General features: G+C 43.3%; 3 protein-coding genes and 1 long non-coding RNA gene across 4 annotated transcripts in view; 2 read left to right on the top strand and 2 right to left on the bottom strand.

Annotated features, from left to right (window-relative positions):
• The window catches only part of LOC136181246 (uncharacterized), a 50,267-nt gene extending 39,768 nt beyond the window's left edge, over positions 1-10,499 (top strand). The window contains exon 2 of the long non-coding RNA XR_010667606.1: positions 10,442-10,499. This is a non-coding gene — a long non-coding RNA (uncharacterized lncRNA). The remainder of the gene's footprint in view (positions 1-10,441) is intronic.
• Positions 1-20,114, bottom strand: part of LOC136181103 (NLR family CARD domain-containing protein 3-like) — a 113,779-nt gene extending 93,665 nt beyond the window's left edge. The window contains exons 1-6 of the mRNA XM_065961420.1: positions 20,082-20,114; positions 15,571-15,743; positions 15,232-15,342; positions 9,983-10,093; positions 9,788-9,866; positions 9,425-9,629 (exon numbers count right to left, since the gene is read on the bottom strand). Coding sequence (XP_065817492.1) covers positions 9,425-9,629; positions 9,788-9,866; positions 9,983-10,093; positions 15,232-15,342; positions 15,571-15,647 — 583 coding nt within the window. The 5' untranslated portion in view covers positions 15,648-15,743; positions 20,082-20,114. The remainder of the gene's footprint in view (positions 1-9,424; positions 9,630-9,787; positions 9,867-9,982; positions 10,094-15,231; positions 15,343-15,570; positions 15,744-20,081) is intronic.
• Positions 1-21,077, top strand: part of LOC136181104 (NLR family CARD domain-containing protein 3-like) — a 724,139-nt gene that overhangs the window by 603,237 nt on the left and 99,825 nt on the right. The window lies entirely within an intron of this gene.
• Positions 217-7,180, bottom strand: LOC136181155 (stonustoxin subunit beta-like). The gene is made up of 3 exons (XM_065961653.1): positions 6,431-7,180; positions 6,264-6,310; positions 217-1,439 (listed from the first exon to the last, which is right to left on the bottom strand). Exons 1-3 carry the CDS (start codon positions 6,751-6,753, stop codon positions 880-882), a joined length of 930 nt encoding a protein of 309 aa, XP_065817725.1. The 5' UTR covers positions 6,754-7,180; the 3' UTR covers positions 217-879.

Here is a 21,077-nt window from a genome sequence, read left to right as displayed (position 1 = left end):
ACACACACACACACACACACACACACACACACACACACACACACACACACACACACACACACACACACACACACACACACACACACGAGTCCCCACAGTTCGCCGAGTCGGGTGTCGAGGCTTTTATAGGTTTGGTGACGTGGGGCTGTACTCCTACGTCATACTGTACTCCTAAAAAACTGTTAGAGTTTTTCAAACAGAAGGGCAGACACTATGCACATTTCTAACACAATATTTCAAATTTCAATACTTTGTACTCAAATGTCGAGATTGGGACTTGGATTGATCCATAACACTACTTAATACTCAAATACAGAGGTTTAGAGTTGAAGAAAGTGGTTTTAGGGTTTAGTTACTCTTTAACCAGAGCTGTCTCAGTGCTGCGGTTTGGTCCAAAACCTGACTGGAAGACATCCAAACAGTTGTTCAATATCAAGAAGTTATTTAACTTCTGAAACACAGCTTTGTCTATCATTTGACCTCACAGAGGAAGATTTGATATAGGCCTGTAATTATTCATTATTGTCTAGATTGTTCTTTTCTAGTAGTGGCTTGATGACTGCTGTTTTCAGGGCCTGTGGGAAGACACCTGAGAGACAAGTTTACCATTTGTAACAGATCTGGAGCCATGACTCCTCCTCCTGCTGCCAATATCAAGACAGCAGGAGGAGGACTTTAATTGTTTAATTGTCACTTGTTTTTTATTGGTGAGATCAGAACAATACAGACATTAAAGAAGGGGGTCCATTGTTTTTCTGTAATGTAGAACATTTAACCCCCATTACCACCCCCACCCCCCATTATCACACCCCCCAACCATGAAACAGACCAGCTGGACAGAGTGAACAGAGTCAGCTGATCTTCAGTCAGCAGTGTTTCTCAGACTGACAGACGACACAGAGACACTGAAGAACCACGAGACCAGAACCCAAACCCAGGATAGAGAGGTTCAGTGAATGTGGTGTTGAAGGTGTGGAGGTGGATCAGTTTGCCAGAGGAGACTCTGTAGAAGGACAGAGAGCCAGCAGGACAGTCCACATACACTGCTACTCTGTTAGAGACAGAGGAGGAGGAGGAGGAGGAGGAGGAGGAGGAGATCTCTGTTCTTCTGTTATTGTGACAGACAGAGTAACCTTCATCAGAGCAGATCAGACTCCAGGACTGATCACTTAATCCAAACACACATTCATCACTGCCTCCTCTGCTTCTGATTCCTCTGTAACTCACTGATACATCAACCTCTCCTCTCCACTCGACCTCCCAGTAACAGCGACCAGTCAGACCAGTCCTACACAGCAGCTGAGGACACCAGTATTCAAATCTGTCTGGATGATCAGGATATGACTGAAGCTCCTCCACACGTGTCACCTTCCTGTTGTTGTCAGACAGTTTCAGTTTTCTGCTCACTGTGTTTGTGTCTAGTTCCAGCTCACAGGCGTCTGATGGAGAGAACGAGACACAACACAGCTGCAGGTTATCATCTGTTCATTCATCAACAACTTTACTGACACTTACTGATAGGGCTGTAAAGGTACACGTACTCGGACCGGACCGTTTCAGTACAGGACTGATCCGAGTACGGAGAACAAAAGTGATTTAATCTGTGTTCCCACACGGACCACAAAGCAGAAGCACACCTCAGGGTGGAGGAAGGCTTTGGCTGCTGGTATGGGACACAGCTTTTAGCTAGTAACTTGTAAAAAAGTTCAAACATAAACTGTGCAAACTGTGCAGATTAGTAGTTCCTCGAGTCCTGTTGGTCTGGACAGTTGCATATAACCGGGATGGAGTTCTTTTTACAGACTTACTCTTAAATTTTGTTTTTATTTTCAGCGATGATCCCGCTCAAACTAAGAGCAAAAGGGGAGGGGGAGACGCGTCTGTGTGGGAGAATAACCTGCAGCATGATAGAATGAACACCTCCCTCCCCATTCCCACAATAATGGACAAAGAGACGTTGACAAGGCGAGAGTAGTGTGCCGTTGTTGTTCAGAGGACATCGGGTACGTCACAGGCAACACGTCCAACTTATTAAAGCACTTGAAAAGGCACCACGTGAACGTAAACATCACTGCAACTAGGAAAAAACAGACAGCCTTTTGCTAATAATTCTAAACGGGCCAAAGCCATAAAAAATGCCATTGAAGTTCATATATCGACAGAGGGAAATATTAATAGTTCTGAAACTACACTGTCCCAGATGTGATTAGGTTTATTATGTGCTCAAAGGGCTCTCAAAAAAGTGTTGCCTTCATAAACTAAAAGGTGGAAGTGTAATTAAAAATAAATATTTTTACATATAGGCTAAATTAATGACTTCATTTCATTCTAAAATACTTTATTTCATTCATATCTTTTATTTATTGGAGACTCTTTTGGTTGAAGGAAGCAGCATATTTCATGTTTTTTTTTACAATGTTTAATTTAAAATGTTATTAAAAAGTAACCTGAGCAGGTGTACAAGTCTGAACTGTCGATGCTGCACTTAGTCCAATGTGTAAAAGGGAAATTATAAATGTTCCTTTAAAGAAAAAAAAGCGTTGCATCAGATCCCTTTACTGTAGTGAAAATGTACCAAACCAAAGCTTCAAAACTGAAAACTGTACCGAACTGAAATGTTTGTGGACCGTTACACCCCTACTTACTGAGAGCCAATCAAACTTACAGTTCATATTCAGCACTGAATGATGTTTGACAGCACTGAAATGTAATAATCCACTTCTAATCAAGTTCAAATGGAGTTACCATGGCAGCCAGGAAGAATGGAGATCCATATCAACAAACACATGCAGTGAATAAAGTCTGACTAATCAAAGTGCAGCACAAAGAATCTATGAACCATCTGCTGTCTCCAACTGTTCTGTCCTCAGAGGTCACATTCAGCACAAACAGGAGCCTCATTTCCACTTTCACTGTCACACACAATGTGATGGCAGCAGGAGTGTGCCACGTCCCTTTGTCCTGTCTAACTAGTTTTAAACTGTGTTTCTGAAGTCATGGAGACCATTTCTTTTCCATCAATCTAGGCTCTACAACATACATGTTTTTGTTTTAATTGAAATTTAACTGGACTGGATGAACAGATCGAAATCTGAAGAAACAGATGACAACTCAGTCCTTGTGAGTTTTTCTCTGCTTGTCTAAGGCGTAGGCCACGCCGTCCCGACCTCACCTGGCCACCTGGCGGCCTGCAGCTGACTTGTGTATTGTTGTTGGATGTTCCTGCTGGCCTGTACTATGGTGATCGTGGACTTTGCTGTGTGCCTTACTGTCTGCACAGCCAGAAGACGAGGAGGAGAGCTAGCTTATGTCTCTAAAGATATTCTGTTTCTATTTCATCACTGAATTCACGTCTGGATGTTTTTGAGGAGAGAACTTGATGTTGGAGACTCTGCATATTTACATGTTTATGAAAATGAACGTCAAATCAAAAATGATTTCTGCTGTTTTTAAAGTTGATGAGCTCCACGAGCTCGACTACGAGCAGCCGGCCAGCAGCCAACATCAAAATGTGAAATGTCACAAAGACTGCATGTTGTAAAATATACATTTCTGTTGGATGTGATGAATGGTGATTTTCTATTCACTGGATTATCACTTTTATTTCAGTTTACATTTTTTATTTCATATTTAAACTCTCATGAGTTTCCATCACCCTCACTTTTATCATCACTTTGTGTTACTTCCAGCCCTCATCCTGTTGTAGTTTGAAAGGTTTAATCATAACAGAAACACAATCTGGACAGCAGCAGGCACAAACCAATAGTTATCTAACCTCTGAATTTAGCCAAGTCATAAGATCATGTTCTGATACACAAGACACACACACACACACACACACACACACACACACACACACACACACACACACACACACACACACACACACACACACACACACACACACACACACACACACACACACACACACACACACACACACACACACACACACACACACACACACACACACACACACACACACACACACACTCTTTCCTGTTAAGAGACCAGTTGTCTGTCCAGGAAACTTCTAGGAAATGGTCTTCATATAACACACATGTTGTAATTGCTCAGTGTGTTGATTGCCCATAAAAGGATGATTGGGATGTTATAAAAGTTCCGGTTGAGCGAGGACGCTGGCGTGTATGTCGCCGCTTCACGATCCGTGACAAAAATGGTGTTTCTTTTGTGCTATCTATGCTTCTCCCTCCTACTTATCCTCTATTAACAGTCTGCAAACAGATCGACTTTGCTGCTGCTTTCAGTTTGTGTAAACTGACAGCTACTCACCATCTATGACGATCAGCTGCTAGCTTCTCGCACAACTCCAGAATCTCGCCTGCCACTTCTCTCCAGACAACCTTGCTTCCATTAAATCTTTTGGACTCCTGCGCCGTCCTCACTACGTGCATAGGGCTGCCCGATGCAAGTTTGTTTACACTGACCATGCTATCCCCACTGTAGTGTCTGACCGGCGCCATCATCACAACAAATCACACGTGCACAGCAGAAACCTGATACCTGTTGTTGTGTGTGTTGACAGAACCACTCCTCTCTCCCCCTCTGCTTCAGAATACACCACCGCCTCATTTATGCTGCAGAATGCTCGCTCCCTTAACAACAAAGCAAACCTATTTCACTAAATATCAAACTTTACTGACAGATCCACGTCATCAGAATCATTCAAACCGATGGTTTTATTTAGGCTATAATCGCGCATGTAGTGAGCCGTTTCCAATAAGTAACTTTCATTATGACAATATATAAACATAAAATAAAAATAAAAAATAAAAGTCCGCCACATACATATTGCATCAGCGCCGTCTCGCCTTCATTATCCCGGACGGACCTCAGAGGACCGGACTTATACACTAATGTAATCACTGATGTAGAGTTAAACATTAGACTAACACAAAGACCATAGAGCCTCCAGTTTTCATTAATATATTTCAATATCTTGCATTTATCATCAATTGTGAGTTTTAGTTTTAATAAAGAGTGTACAGAGACATGGCGATGGCTTCACACATTTCACCTCCTCCATACTCAGCACATCATCAGCTGCATGTATTTATTCTGTAAATAATTCAAGTGTGGACATTAAGTCGGGGCATCTCTGACACGATCATTAAGCCATATATTTGATCATAATTAGTCACAGTGCAGACGGAGATGCCCACGAAAATATGTGGCCAACAATTCAAAGTTTTTGTTGGTTGATCAAACCTTTGATTAATAATATGATAGAGTGAGGGAGAATGCTGACTGACGTGTCCTCTCTGCCACTATATGAAGAAATCAGTGTGGGTCCTGTAAACATGTAAACATTGCAGATATACTCGTGCGTAATGATGAACGGTGGATGTTTTGGCACATAGGACAGCGTGAATGCAGCAGCGACGTGGTGTCATTCTCTGAATTTTCTTCAGTTCGTGATCCTCCTGCTGCAGCAAACTACCGATATGTCCATTTTATCCTTCACTTCATTAACAAGTTCCTTTGTTTCTGGGTCAGAAAGTTTCGTTTCTTCGTCTAAAATTCAGTTTTCGCGATCCAACGCTGGAAACCTTTGATCTGCCCCCTCGTTTGTATGCATTTTCATTCACGAGCTGCTTTGCATTGACCGTTTATGGTTGAATGTGGGCGTGTAGAGGGCGGAACATGGGACTAATCTACGTGCGCACATTTCCAGGTGGATGGTGATTTATAAAGGGAACATTGCGTGCAGGTGTGCGTACGAACGGTTTTATAACTCTGAATCATTTTGTGCGCACGCCATTTCTGGGTTTTTGGCACACGTACATTTTTAGTATGAATTTTACGCACTCTTTTAGAAATGAGACCCCTGGTCATTTTTAAAAACCTCCTCAAACACCATCTGTTCACCAAAGCATTCAGCCTCATCTAACACTCCCCTCAGCTGATCACCCACTCCCTTTCTCCTTCATTTGTTTGTCTAGTGTTTCTATCCTTTCTCTCCTCTGTTTGTGTTTTTCTATTCCTCTCTTGTTGTCTCCCATTACGCCCCCCCCCCACACACACACACACACACACACATACACACACTTTGTAAAGCATCCTTGGGTTTCATGAAAGGCGCTATATAAATCTAAGTTATTGTTATTAACTTCTCAGAGAGAAATAAACAAATCCTCTATTCACAAGCCATAGTCTCTGTCTGATTGTTCAAGAGCATTTACTCTTCTACACTCCAACATGTGCTGCTGTGTTCTGATGAAGAGAAATGAAAACACACTCACACTTCCTCGGACCAGGATCCAGTCTGTGCAGTCCACTATGGTCCAACCTGGAGGAAGAAACCAGATCAGAATCTATTTCATACATCTTCATTTAAATCCAGCATCAGACAAGAAGCAGAGTTCATCATTCAGAAACAGTGAGACAGCTTCTGTGTGTCTGTCTGTACCTCAGTGTCTCCAGTCTGCAGTGTGGATCCTCCAGTCCAGCAGACAGCAGCTTCTCTCCTCGTTCTCCTGGATGATTGTAGCTCAGGTCCAGATGTCTCAGGGGGGAGGAGCTTAGAGCTGAGGCCAGAGACGCACAACCTTCTTCTGTGATCAGACAACCTGACAGACTACACACACACACACACACACACACACACACACACACACACACACACACACACACACACACACACACACACACACACACACACACACACACACACACACACACACACACACACACACACACACACACACACACACACACACACTTAACATCCATTGGTCCATTCTTCTCTGTTTTACCAGTAACATCCCGTCATAACCATGCAGCTGAACAGAATAGACTTCATAATCTGATACTAATCAATATTTACTCTGGTGACAAATAGTGAAGGTAAGACAGAGCGTGAGATAAACACACAGACTGCTTTGACATCAGCAGTGATGTAGAAACAGTTCTGAACTGTTTCATCTGAAATAAAGATTCTTTAGTTCTTTATGTTCCAAACATTATCCATGGTTTGTTTGTTGGTGGGGAAAGAACTTCATATTTAACTTTCTTTATTCCAGTCCAGCTTCCTCAGACTAAAAGACTGAGAGCTATAGAACGAGCTCAGAGCTTTACAGCTTTAATGTGGAAACATACAGGAAAACTTTAAACCACCACCAAGGCCCATTTAATAAATGATTCATCAAAAAAACATGATCTTAGATGAATAATGTGGATCAGCAGCACACTAACCTGAGAGTGTCCAGTCTACAGAGTTGACTCTTTAATCCACTACACAGCAGCTTCACTCCTGAATCCTGCAGGTTGTTGTTGCTCAGGTCCAGCTCTCTCAGACTAGAGGACTGGGAGCTGAGGACTGAGGACAGAGCTTCACAGCTTCTCTCTGAGAGGTTACAACCACTCAGCCTGAAGAGGATTTAGAAGAACACAAATGAAAGCAATTACAAACTATAGTTGTTATTTCTGAATAAAGAGAACTACATTTGAACTGGATAGTTATGTGAGCACGTACAGAGCTTTGTTTGAAGCTTTGATCACAGGCAGCAGCCTCAGAAGAGCCTCCTCTGAAGCAGAGTATTTCTTCAGGTCAAACACGTCCAGATCTTTTTCTGATGACAGTAAGATGAAGACCAGAGCTGACCACTGAGCAGGAGACAGTTTATCTGTGGAGAGACGTCCTGATCTCAGGGACTGTTGGATCTCCTCCACTAGAGAACGATCATTCAGTTCATTCAGACAGTGGAACAGATTGATGCTTTTCTCTGCAGACAGATCCTCACTGATCTTCTCCTTGATGTACTTGACTGTTTTCTGATTAGTCTTTGAGCCACTTCCTGTGTGTGTCAGCAGACCTCGTATGAGATTCTGATTGGTCTCTAGAGAAAGACCGAGGAGGAAGCGGAGGAACAAGTCCAGGTGTCCATTAGGACTCTGTAAGGCCTGGTCCACAGCACTCTGATATAAATGTTTTGGGTTAGGTTTTTCTCTGAATACTTTAGACCTCCTGGATGTTGTTTGTTCTTCTGACATCCGATTGACTCCAGAGTTGATGAAGGTCAGATGGACATGAAGAGCAGCCAGAAACTCCTGAACACTCAGATGGATGAAGCAGAACACCTTGTCCTGGTACAGTCCTCTCTCCTCTTTAAAGATCTGTGTGAACACTCCTGAATACACTGATGCTTCTCTGATATCGATGCCACACTCTGTCAGGTCTGAGTTATAGAAGATCAGGTTTCCTTTCTGCAGCTGCTCAAAAGCCAGTTTTCCCAGAGACTTAATCATCTTCCTGCTCTTTTCATTCCAGTGTGGATCTGTCTCAGCTCCTCCATCATACTTGATGTTCTTCAGTTTAGACTGAACCACCAGGAAGTAGATGTACATCTCAGTCAGGGTCTTGGGCAGCTCTCCTCTCTCTCTGGTCTTCAGCACATCCTCCAGAACTGTAGCAGTGATCCAGCAGAAGACTGGGATGTGGCACATGATGTGGAGGCTTCTGGATGTCTTGATGTGGGAGATGATTCTGTCGGCTTGCTCCTCATTTCTGAACCTCTTCCTGAAGTACTCCTCCTTCTGTGGGTCAGTGAACCCTCTGACCTCTGTCACCATGTCAACACACTCAGGAGGGATCTGATTGGCTGCTGCAGGTCGTGTGGTTATCCAGAGGTGAGCAGAGGGAAGCAGTTTCCCCCTGATGAGGTTAGTCAGCAGCACATCCACTGAGGTGGACTCTGTGACATCAGTCAGGGTCTCGTTGTTTTTAAAGTCCAGAGGAAGTCGACACTCATCCAGACCGTCAAAGATGAACACAACCTGGAACTCTTCAAACCTGCAGATTCCTGCTTCTTTGGTTTCAGGAAAGAAGTGATGAACAAGTTCCACCAAGCTGAACTTTTTCTCTTTCAGCACATTCAGCTCTCTGAAAGTGAATGGAAATGTGAACTGTATGTCCTGGTTGTCTTTGTCTTCAGCCCAGTCCAGATTGAACTTCTGTGTTAAGACTGTTTTCCCGATGCCAGCCACTCCCTTTGTCATCACTGTTCTGATTGGTTCATCTCTTCCAGGTGAGACTTTAAAGATGTCTTCTTGTCTGATGGTTGTTTCTGGTCTGTGTGGTTTCCTGGATGCTGTTTCAATCTGTCTGACCTCATGTTCATCATTGACCTCTCCAGTCCCTCCCTCTGTGATGTAGAGCTCTGTGTAGATCTGGTTCAGAAGGGTTGGGTTTCCTGCTTTAGCAATCCCCTCAAACACACACTGGAACTTCTTCTTCAGGTTAGATTTGAGTTTTTGTTGGCACACTGCACCAAACGTTCCTGAATAAAGAAAGAACTGAAATCAATGAACAGATCCTGATATAGATCACATGACTATCTGAGCTTGGAACTTTAAACCTGTTTGTCCTTTTTCTAAAATACTAAATCTGTTAAAATGTTCTCACTGCTCTGCAGACAGTCAGCCAGCTCCTCCTGCTTCATTCTCCTCAGGAAGTGCAGAGTGATCTTCAAAAATGCCTCTTTACAGCTTCTCCCCTGCTCGTCATCCTCACTCTGGCTCTCTAAGCATTCTGGGTAATGTGGACTCAGAACCCTGTGGACTCTCTTCAGCTCGTTCTTCACAAAGGTGATGATGTTCTCCTCCAGCAGCTGGAACAGAAGGAGACACAGGATATTTAATACAAACTGGTAGAACTCAACATGTGGTTCATCTGTCAGTCTGAAGGTCAGCTGGTCTAAACAGAACAATAACTTAGAATTAAATTATTGTAATGGTAGTGTATTAATTAACAGTGTGTTGAACACACCATAAAGATGGAGTCCAGGTCTGTTGGAGTCTGCTGGTCTGATTGATCTCTGTGAACGTTGGAGCTCTCCTGTTGAACTCTGTGACAGGACATATTACACAAGAAAACAACGAGATATATATAATGAAACTCTGAGCAAAGATATGAGTCTTTAAACAACAGAGACATAACATTAACTTGATTTTTAATTCTGACCTTCCATCAGCAGGACGTCCATCTTTAAACTCAATAAGGCAATCCATAGACCGGTCACTCTTCATGGACACACAGCTGGGTCCAGGAGAGTCTGGTCTCTGTCTCATCATCCTGATACAAACAAACAAACAAAGATCATTTTAATCAGATTGTTCCAGTTTAAAGTTAACAGAAGACGACTCAAACATAAACACAGCTCAGAAAGATGCTGTGGTTTGTTACTGAGATTTACAGATAGCAACATGCAGTAATATGATCTCACAGAGAGAGGGAGAGAGAGAGAGAGAGAGAGAGGAAGGGAGGGAGATAGGAGCTCAAGGTGCCAGTTCCCCCAGTAGTCTAAGCCTAGCAGCATAACTAGGAGCTGGTCTACACCTGTGTCAGCCCTAACTAAAAGATTTATCAAAAAGGAAAGTTTTAATTCTATTCTTAAAAATACAGAGTTTGTCTGCCTTCCAGACCCCGGCTGGAAGATGATTCCAGAGGAGAGGAGCCCGATAACTGAAGGCTGAACTGTGCACCTCGGACATTGAGCTTCTGGCTGTCTCCCTTCACACTTTCTATCTCCCCAGAGAATTTCCTCAGCTTTTTCTCATCCTGGTTTACATCCACCCCAGAGCTAACGCAGCCACAGCCACTGAACACATCACAAACTTATTAAATAAACTGGAGCTCATATCACCTGACTCTCCCAAATTCATCTTGGGCGATTTCAACCATTGCTCTCCTGAAAAAGCACTAAAAGGCTACCAGCAGTACATTACATGAAGCACCCGCCTGAGGAAGACACTGGATAAATGCTATGGTTCAGTTCCTAACGCATACAGATCTGTTGCTCTCCCCCCTCTTGGCTCTGCTGACCACCATGCCGTCCTGCTTGCTCCAGAATGCACTCCTGTCATAAAGAGGGTTGAGAAAGTTGTTAATAACATCGAGCAGTGGACCAACGAAAGCATTCTTACACTACAAGGATGCTTTGAATCCACTGACTGGGATAACCTCTTGACCCCCTCCAACAACATTAATGAACATGTGGACACTGTTTCATCGTACATCTCTTTCTGTGTGGACAACATCATCCCCTCCAAAACAGTCACGATCTACCCCAACAATAAACCTTGGATCACCAAAGAGCTCAAGGAGGTCCTCAACAAGAAGAAAAGGGTCTTCTTCACCGGCTCCGAAATGGAGAAAAAGGAGGTAAACAGAGAAGTCAAGCACGCCATAAAAACTGCCAAGCTCAAGTACAAGAACAAAGTGGAGGAAAAATTCACACAGGGGAACCTCTGCTCAGCTTGGCAGGGCCTCAAAAACATGGCTGCTGTGAACACTGCTGCTACCAACATCAAAACCATTGAGGTTGCAGACAGCAGCTCTACTTCTCTCCCCAATGATCTCAACTCATTCTACACCAGATTCGAGAAGGACAACACCACACAGCTGGAAGAAACAGTGTCCATGCTCAAGCCCAGTGACTCTACACTCACCTTCAGCAGAGAGGATGTGGTGAGAGCAGCTCACCTGGTCCAGACAACATCAGTGGCCGCATCCTGAAGCACTGTGCCGAGCAGCTAGGGGGCGTGTTTCAGACCCAGTTCCAGAGCTCTATGGACAGCAGCACAGTCCCCCAGCTGTGGAAACACTCCACCGTTATCCCCATCCCCAAGAAAAGCCCCGCCAAATCACTGAATGAGCTCAGGCCTGTGTCCCTCACGTCTCTGGTGATGAAGGCCATGGAGAGGATCATAAAACAACACATCATCAGAGAAACCGACTCCCAGATGGACCCGCTACAATTTGCTTATCGTGCAGGCAGAGGTGTCGATGATGCAAAAACATTCATAATAGACACTGTTCACAAAAACCTAAAGCACCCCAACACCTCGGCCAGACTCCTGTTTGCAGACTTCTCCTCTGCATTCAACACCCTGCAGCCTCACATCCTGGCTGACAAACTTTCAACTTGCTTCCATCTGAACGACCAGCTTATCCTGTGGATATTGGACTTTCTGACCAACAGATCACAGAGAGTTCTGGTCAACAACACCTTCTCCAACCTCCAACACACCTCAACTGGCTCCCCTCAGGGCTGCGTGCTCTCACCTCTGCTCTTCATCCTCTACACCGATGACTGCAGAACCACACAGCCAAACTGTCACCTGGTGAAGTACGCGGACGACACAGTTCTCCTGTCTCTGCTGTCAGGCCCCTCTCAGCACCATGGACCAGTTCTTCAGGAGTTTGTGGAGTGGTGTGACAGCTCCTGCCTCGAACTGAACGTGAGCAAGACCAAAGACATGGTGGTGACCTTCTCCAACAAGCAGAGGGAACTGGCTGCATCAGCAATCACCACAATCCATGGGAATCCTGTCAAACTAGTAGAGGAGTATAAGTACCTGGGTACCATCTTCGACAACCTGCTGAAATTCACCTCCAACACCGAGGAGATTCTCAGAAAATGTCAGCAGCGAAAATGCCTCCGAAGGAAGCTCAATTCCTTTGGAGTCAGTAAGAACATTCTTCTGACCTTCTACTACTCCTTCATTGAGAGCATTATTACTTTTTCTATAACCTGCTGGTTCCACTCCACCACCCTCCAGAACAGAAACCGCCTGCAGAGCACGGTCACAGTCTGCTCTAAGATCATTGGACTACCTGTAAGGACTTTGACATCGATCTATGAGCAACAGACAATTAGGCTAGCAGGTCAGATTATGCAGGACCCATCACACGCTCTCTTCCCAGCGTTTGAGTGGCTCCCCTCAGGACGCCGGCTTCGCTGTCCCTGCTGCAGGACACAGAGGAGAAGAGCAACCTTTGTTCCCAGGGCTGTCCAGCTCCTCAACTCCTACCCCCCCCCCCCCCCCCCCCACCACCAACAGACACCAACACCTTTCACTCAATGCAGACTCTCAGCTGTGAACTTTGCTTTTTTATTTCCTTTATATTTGACATGCACCTTAACTGCCTCTGCTTTATCTGGTCTCATGCACTACATCACTTTATTCTATCCATTTTATATCAGTATTCATACAGTTCTGGTTAATTTATTCCTGTTGTTTCTTATCCATCATTGCACTACGGTCACTTTATTTATCTCATTCTTACCTTACAGTTATATTGTATATATTAGTTCTGTTGTTCCATTATTCACCATGCACCTTAATAACTTATCATTTAGTATTTTCCTACTTGCACATAGCTCTGTATATATATATTTATTTCTCGTTTACTGCACATAGTTATGGTTACATCTGTTTACATCTGTTAGTCCGATCACTGTCCACTTATATCTACTCTTTTATATTTTGTATTTTTAAGTTAAGTTTAACCTTTAAGTTGTATTTAAATTGACACTTTCTATTTAGGTTAAAATGTTTTGTTTACTTGCACTGTTGTTAATTTACTGCTCTGTGTGACTTTGAATTGCCCCCCCGGGGACAAATAAAGTTTTTTGAATTTGAATTATGCTTTCTAGCCCCTCCTTGTTCAAGCTTGGCGGGAGGGTAGCAGTAGGCAACCCTATCAGCTGGCCCCCTCCGCAGGGTCTGGGGGCAACAGAAACAGGGGCATCACTGATGAGAAGTCAGCAGTAGGCGACCCTATCAGGGGCAGCCCTGCATCACACAATGACTGAAGTAGAAAGGAAGGGAAAAAAAAAAAGATAATATATATAGAAAGAAAGGGGAAAGAACAAAAAGGATGAGAAGGAAAAAAAAAAAGAAACAAAGAAAGAAAGAAAAGAAAAGAAAAATGGAATGAAGGAAAGAAGAAGGACAAAAATAGGAATAGGGGTACAGAGGAGGGGAATGGAAAAAACAAACAAAAAAACACACACACACACACACACACACACACACACCTTGTATTGGCATCACCTAATAAAAAAAATTAAAAAATGAAGGCTCTACCTCCCATAGTACATTTAGAGACTGTAGGTACCACAGGCAGCAACTACTATCAGGATACGGAACAGATCCAGATCAAGGACTAAACATGGCTCAGCTGGACTCAGATACCATTCACTAAAACAAGGATCAAGTATTAAACTATGTAGTCCAGGAGAAAGTGTAGTCAGATATCAGTACAATGGTCAGCTGGATCAGCAGGATGTATGGACCAGGTAGGTTAGTGAACTTGACCTGAAACTTTCAATGCCCAACATCTCACCAGCAGAACCTCATCAGGTTCAGGATCTGGGCTGTGGACAAAGTCAGGACATCCAACATCCACCTTGTGGACCATCATCCTCTAATCACAGTTTTTAAACCGTGGCTCCCATCCTTGATGGTGCATGCTTTAAAACGGACATGCAGAAGCAGACTCTCAGTGAATGAAATCTGATATTGTGGACAGTATGTCTGTTTGTTTTGGTCATCATTGGGAGTGAGGAAGGAGAGGACTTTCATTCTACCTGAGGGAAAAACAAAAATGTTCATTCATTAAAAATGCTTTAATTGGGGTGCTGGTGGCCTAGTGGTTAGTGTGCGTGTCCCATGTAGGGAGACTGTAGCCCTCCAAGTGGGTGGCTCGGGTTCAATTCCGACCTGTGGCTCCTTTCCTGCATGTCATTCCCCATTCTCTCTCTCCTTGATTTCTGACTTTATCTACTGTCCCGTCTCTAAATAACAGAACAAAAAGCCCAAAAATAAATCTTTCCTCAGATTTGTCTCTTTTTAAGGTTTGGCCTATTATTTTGACTTTGTCTAAGAATATTTAGCTTCTTTCTAGTAGGGCTGTTTTTGCTTTGAAGTCATAAAGTCCATCACACTGTCGGCTGGTTCTGTGTCAGGCAGGTTAAGTTCTGACAGGGTCGGGGAAATAGGGCGCAGGGAAGGACCCAAATGCAGAAAAAAATGGACTCACAGCTGCAATAAAATGATTCTTTTCCACATTTTACAGGCTTCAGGAAGGTCAGAGTTCAAATACAAACACTTCCAAAGAAAAAACACAAGATAGAACCAAAGCACACAATGATCATGAAGTGGTAAGAAAACTAAATGAAGCTGATGAGGAAAATGAAGACAGGTGAGTAGAGTAGAGGGGAAGGTCTGGGCTATTGAAACCTAGAAGAGAAGGAGGTGAATTCTGAGGACCTCTGGTGGAGAAGTAGGAGAAACAGGAGAAAAGTACGAGTCCTGGGAGAGGTGAACATGGACTGAATACTGAGAGTGATGTAAATGACTGAGGATGAAAGAGTGAGCCTACAGAAAAGCAGAACAGAGCTCTTTGTCAATTTCAGATCTCACCTTCCATCAGCAGGACGTCCATCTTTAAAGTTAATAGGGCGACCCATAGACCAGTCACTCTTCATGGACACACAGCTGGGTCCAGGAGAGTCTGGTCTCTGTTCCTGCATCCTGATACAAAAAAACAATAATATTAGTTACTGTGAGCAGCAGATGAGACAGTGATGATGGTGATGATGATGATGATGATGATAATGATGAAGATGATGATGATGATGATGATGATGATGATGATGATGATAATGATTAAGATGATGATGATGATGATGATGAAGGTGGAGAGATGTGAGTGTTGAGCTGTGACATGAAGAAGAGTCATGGACAGTTAGAGATCCTCACCTCAGAGCTTCATGTTCCTCACACAGAGAGGTTTTAGAGGGAGGGACTCCCTCCTCTGTGTCCTCACACTGATCCATAGCAGAGCGCCCCCTGCTGGGAGAGCTGCACTCTGTCACTACAACAACACTGATGGAGTTCAGCTGCTGAAGTCACATCCAGTCAAAGATCTTCAGCTGTGGAGAAAACAAAGAGATGAAGCTGCTGATTCACCTTCATCATCATCATCATCATCATCATCATCACCTCACTGTCAGTCTACTAACATCACATCTACCTGGTTCACCTTCAAAAAGGGAAAGCAGCACCAGCAAAACCATGGTTATCTTATGGTCCATTGTGATTGCTGGGCGCTCTTCTTTGCTGCTGCAAGACACATTTTTCTAGCAGTTTTTGGGTACGCATAAAAGTTTAAACATTTTCAACTTTTTTGATCAAAAAGCAGAGTCTCAGCGATCGTCAATGTCACTTAAAGTAGCCAATCAAATCAAGTAGGTTTGACATCCGCTTTTTGTGACATTTTCCTCCTCTTGGAGCAAACATATTTCATTTGGTCGCCCGTATGCACACACAGCCCTGCTCCACAGGCGCTCCCAGCTGTTCTTTCCTCAGCTGCGTTCAGGTGTTTTTATGAGGCGAGTTGCGTCTCTGTGTGATCGGGTCCTAAGGGGGCCCCATCTGACAGCACTCACTCTCATCGCTCTGCTAAGAGTCACATGATTTATTCCTATGAAATGAATTATCCGTCTGAGAGTGAAAACAGAGGAGCAGTGGTGGAGCAGACAGTGAAGATGAAATGTAACAGTAAATGACCGAATGCTGCGAGTCTAGTCTTAACTATCGGGGAGAGATGTTCTTTATGTTGGAAATAATACTTCTGTGAACTTTGAAGATAACTGTTTATACAGAGCACTTTTTTTCAGATTATTGATCACATATTGGTGATGAATGGTTGGAGGACCCCCCTGTGAAGGGGCCCAACAGACTGAAGAATCCCCATTGGTTAGATCAATCTGACACAGCTATCTGACTGGAAGGAAACATTCAATAAGAGCTGATCATAGAGAATAACTACAGCAGACAGAGTTTGTCTTTATAAATCTATCTACTAGAATCACACACTGTGATTTCACTGCAGTAATTCTACTTATAGAGCTGCATAATAAGGTCTCTGGTCTGTGCTGATCTCTGCTATGGGTGCAGCAGAGATCAGCTGTCCCCTTCTGCAGAGCTCCACGACGAAAATTCATTCAACTACAGGACTTGGACCTTTCGAGGCTTCTAGCACTTTCAATATTCCAGTAAAAATGTCTTTCCGATATCACCGAGGCTCAAAATCCCGATCTGCCACTGAACGTTGCAGCGGTGTAAACTCTAGTAACCTCCGCTCTCTGCCATGGACGCCACTAGCGCACGTCAGTAATGCGGCCCCGATTAAACTGGCTCTGATAAATGCCAGATCAGTGCAAAATAAGACTTTTATTCTTAACGACTTTTTCACATCCCAGGGCCTAGATTTCCTTCTGGTGACTGAAACTTGGCTGAACTCCAATGATGTAAGTCCACTTATTGAGCTTTCTCCAAATGAATGTTCCTTCTTTAACACACCACGACCCTCCGGACGGGGCGGGGGTCAGGCAGCAGTTTTTAAAAACAAAGTGGGTACAGCAAACCCTCTTCTTATCATCATATTATATCGTCCTCCAAAATCAGATAAACATTTTATCACTGAGTTTGCAGACCTCTTATCGCAAATTGTGCCATCATTTGAAAGAATTTTAATACTGGGTGATTTTAATATCCATGTATGTTGTCCATCAAAACCACTTGTCGGTGAATTTTTTAATGTGTCTCTCTCTGACCTGTCATCAAATGGTCTCCTCCCCATGCTTTACTCTCGTTACATTAACTCTTCCACTGCCAGTTTATTCTCAGCTGCTCAAGATGCTCTGTCTGTTGAAAATATTCCTACTGAACTCTGCACTGAGGATCACATTAAGTTATTTAATGCTACCTGCTCCTCAATTCTCAACCATATTGCTCCTCTCAAGATAAAAAAAACAAAGCCTAAATCACAGCCTTGGATTATTGAATCCACTAGAGCCCTAAGGAGGAGCTGCAGACAAGCTGAACGCAAGTGGAAGCAGGATAAGCTTCAAATCTCACATGACATCCTTAAAGAGCGACTGATCAGCTACCAAATTGTAGTCAAGGCAGCGAGAGCAAAACATTTCTCAGATATCATCTCAAAAGATCACCATAATCCTAAAGTCCTATTCAATATTATAAACTCTCTCACCTGCCCCCCTCCTGGATCCTCTCTAGACACTCCCCTTAGTAGAGCAGAAGACTTCCTAAAGTTCTTCACTGAGAAAGTTGCTGGCATTAGAAAAAATATCTCAGCCCCTACCAGGCACATCTCAGCCTCCCCGCCCTTCAACTGCTCTGCCCAGTTAAACTGTTTTGAGCCTATCACCTTCACCTCACTCAAAGAGACGGTTTTTAAAATGAAATCTGCCACCTGCCCCAGTGACATAGTACCTATCAAGCTCTCCTCAAAGATTCCTTTGATATTACCGGCCCTTTTATCCTCTCCATTATAAACAGCTGTATGTCAACTGGTGCTGTTCCTCCCTCATTTAAACATGCTATAGTGCAGCCCTTGTTAAAAAAAACCCAACCTGGACCCCATACCACTTTCCAACTACAGACCCATCTCAAAACTACCCTTCCTTTCTAAGGTGCTAGAAAAGGTTATTCTGGAGAAATTGCTACCCTACCTTCATCATAATAGTATTTTAGACAAATTTCAATCAGGTTTCAGAGCAGCCCATAGCACAGAATCTGCACTTCTCAAAATCCACAACGACCTTCTGCTTACAATGGACTCTGGAAACTGTGCTTTCCTGATCTCACTGGACCTTACTGCAGCATTTGACACTGTCGACCACACAATTTTAATGAATCGCCTGCAGCATTGGGTCGGTGTTGGGGGCACAGCCCTGACTTGGTTTACATCATACCTGAACAACAGAACCTTCTCTGTAAACTTAACTAACGCCACATCCTCCCAATCTGGTCTGAGCTGTAGGATACCACAGGGATCCATCCTAGTCCCTTAAATATTTTCACTATACATGCTCCCATTGGGTCAAATTATCCAGAAGCACAACCTCTCATACCACTTCTACGCAGATGACACTCAGCTTTATCTACCGGTCAAACCAAACAATCTTGCAGAACTCACCTCTCTTATACAATGCCTTGAAGACATAAAACACTGGATGGCCCATAACTTCCTACAATTAAATGAGTCAAAAACTGAAGCTGTTGTTTTTGCCCCCCCCCCCCTGATATCATCAAACAGGTCACCAACAGCTTAGGTCACTTATACAGCCACATTAGGCCCCACGACAGGAACCTTGGCTTTATCTTCGACTCAGGTTTTACATTTGATCGGCAGGTAAATACAGTTGTCAAATCCAGTTTCTTTCAGTTCCGTACAATTTCCAAGCTAAAACCTATCCTCTCATTCAGTGACTTACAGACAGTAACCCATGCGCTCATTTCATCCCGGCTTGACTACTGCAATTGCTGGTCCAAAATGCTGCAGCAAGGCTGCTGACTGGAACCAAGAAGAGGGAGCATATCAGTCCTGTCCTAGCGTTCCTTCATTGGCTCCCAATATGATTCAGAATCGATTTTAAGATTGTGATGTTTGTTTTTAAAGCCCTGAATGGCTTGGCCCCCTTTTATATTACCAACCTCTTCAGGCCATACACCTCATCTAGGCGCCTGAGATAATCAGACATGGGCCTCCTGGCTGTTCCCCGCTCACGGCTCAAGCTAAAGGGAGATCGGGCCTTTTCAGTAAAAGCCTGTAAACTGTGGAACTGCCTCCTTCATTCCATCAGGTCTGCACCCTCTGTTGACTCTTTTAAGTCCTGTCTCAAGACATACTTTTATATTTTAGCATTTGAGTCCCCTGGTCCTGAATAGACCGTTTCTTTCAGGTTCCTTTGTTGCTTTCTTTATATATTCTTTCTTTATATATGTATACATATATATATATATATATTTCTCTCTTGTGGACATTGTGATCTCAAGTTGTTTTTTCTTTTTTCATGTATTGTACAGCACTTTGGTCAGCTGTAGCTGTTTTTAAATGTGCTTTATAATAAATATGACTTGACTTGACTTGACTTGCAGAGGAGTGTTTGTGTTGCTTGGCAACCGTCCAGTTTCAGAGAAGTTGTGGAACCAGTTGAGCTGATGGAGTGATTATTTTTAGTCCTAACTGATGAGGACAGACTCCACGCCCTCCCTCTGCTGTGTTAAACTGTACTGTTAGCATGTTAGCATAGCCTGCATGCTAACTGAGAGTCATTGTGTTCCCTGCACTTCTACTATAATCAGAGCAGCTAATAAACCTGGTGGCTAACTGATATCTTACAGCTCTTTTGACACTTCAATCAAACAGAGAGTCTTAAAAAACAGTGAAAAATGTCTCTTACCTTCTCTTACCACGGAGAACAGATCTGCGTCAGAACGAAACAGAGTCAGAGTCCTACTGAGACCAGGAAATACTACAGCTGGTTCATCAACATACCAACAGGTGATCAAAGGACACACCCTCCATTTCTCCCTGAAGGAAGTTTGAGTTCATTATTTTAAGATTCATGAGAAGAAATAAAAGTGTGTGTGATCAGAAGCAGCAGAGATCGTCTTCATGGTGAAACCTCAGCTGTCAATCAAGAGAAGAACTTTCAGACTGTCATTAAAAAAAGACAAAAACTTGAGTTATTTTTGACCATCGTCCTTTTGAAATGATCTTCAGTGATCGATAAACTTCTTTGTTTAACATATTTTATTTAATTGTCTAAAAACTGTCGACAGTTTCACAGTGAATGATCATTTACATCGTTAGTCAATCAATGGGACGCTCTTTGAAATGAATGAAAATCTAAATGTACCTGGTTAATCTGAATCTACAAAGTAACTATCAAAGCAGATTTCAAGTGTCAGTCACAGCCAATCGAAATCTGTCCGTGTTCACACCTGACGCAGGTATGACTGCACTAAAAAATGGACTACTACAGGTGATGTACAGTACCTGTGTGTCACTGCTGAAGCTTCCCCTGCTGACAAACCACAATAACTAACTTCCTGTTTCCAACACCTGCATACTAGGATATAAAGATTAATCCTGAGGCAGTTCAAAATTGATTCAAAGGTGTCAAGGTTCACTTTGATACTCTGAAAAACTGAATCGCATTACTTTTTTTTAAACAGTAGAGGGCGCCATCTATTCATGCTTCTCTTGTTTGACTTCCTACATCACTCTCGTGAGCCTCAGCACCTGAAGAGCAGAGGAGGTTGGTTGTAACCTGGTTGTAACAAGCAGTCTTTATCATGGCAGCTGCGGTGCAAGATGTTGAAATTCCGACCACACCACCGTCTTATAAATCGGAGGTGTGGAAACATTTTGGCTTCCTCAAGAGACAAAACGA

Source organism: Labrus bergylta, chromosome 2 (assembly GCF_963930695.1).
Source record: "Labrus bergylta chromosome 2, fLabBer1.1, whole genome shotgun sequence".
Taxonomy (NCBI): domain Eukaryota; kingdom Metazoa; phylum Chordata; class Actinopteri; order Labriformes; family Labridae; genus Labrus; species Labrus bergylta.
This window is presented reverse-complemented; position numbering and strand designations above follow the sequence as displayed.

What these genes read in the sequence shown, in the direction of transcription:
- LOC136181155 (XM_065961653.1), bottom strand. Translation starts at nt 6,753, where the DNA reads ATGGATGTTAAGTGTGTGTGTGTGTGTGTGTGTGTGTGTGTGTGTGTG. An exon ending in TGCAGACTGGAGACACTGAG is followed by an intron (nt 6,311 to 6,430) that starts GTACAGACAGAC and finishes TTCTTCCTCCAG; the next exon opens with GTTGGACCATAGTGGACTGC. An exon ending in GGATCCTGGTCCGAGGAAGT is followed by an intron (nt 1,440 to 6,263) that starts GTGAGTGTGTTT and finishes TCTCTCCATCAG; the next exon opens with ACGCCTGTGAGCTGGAACTA.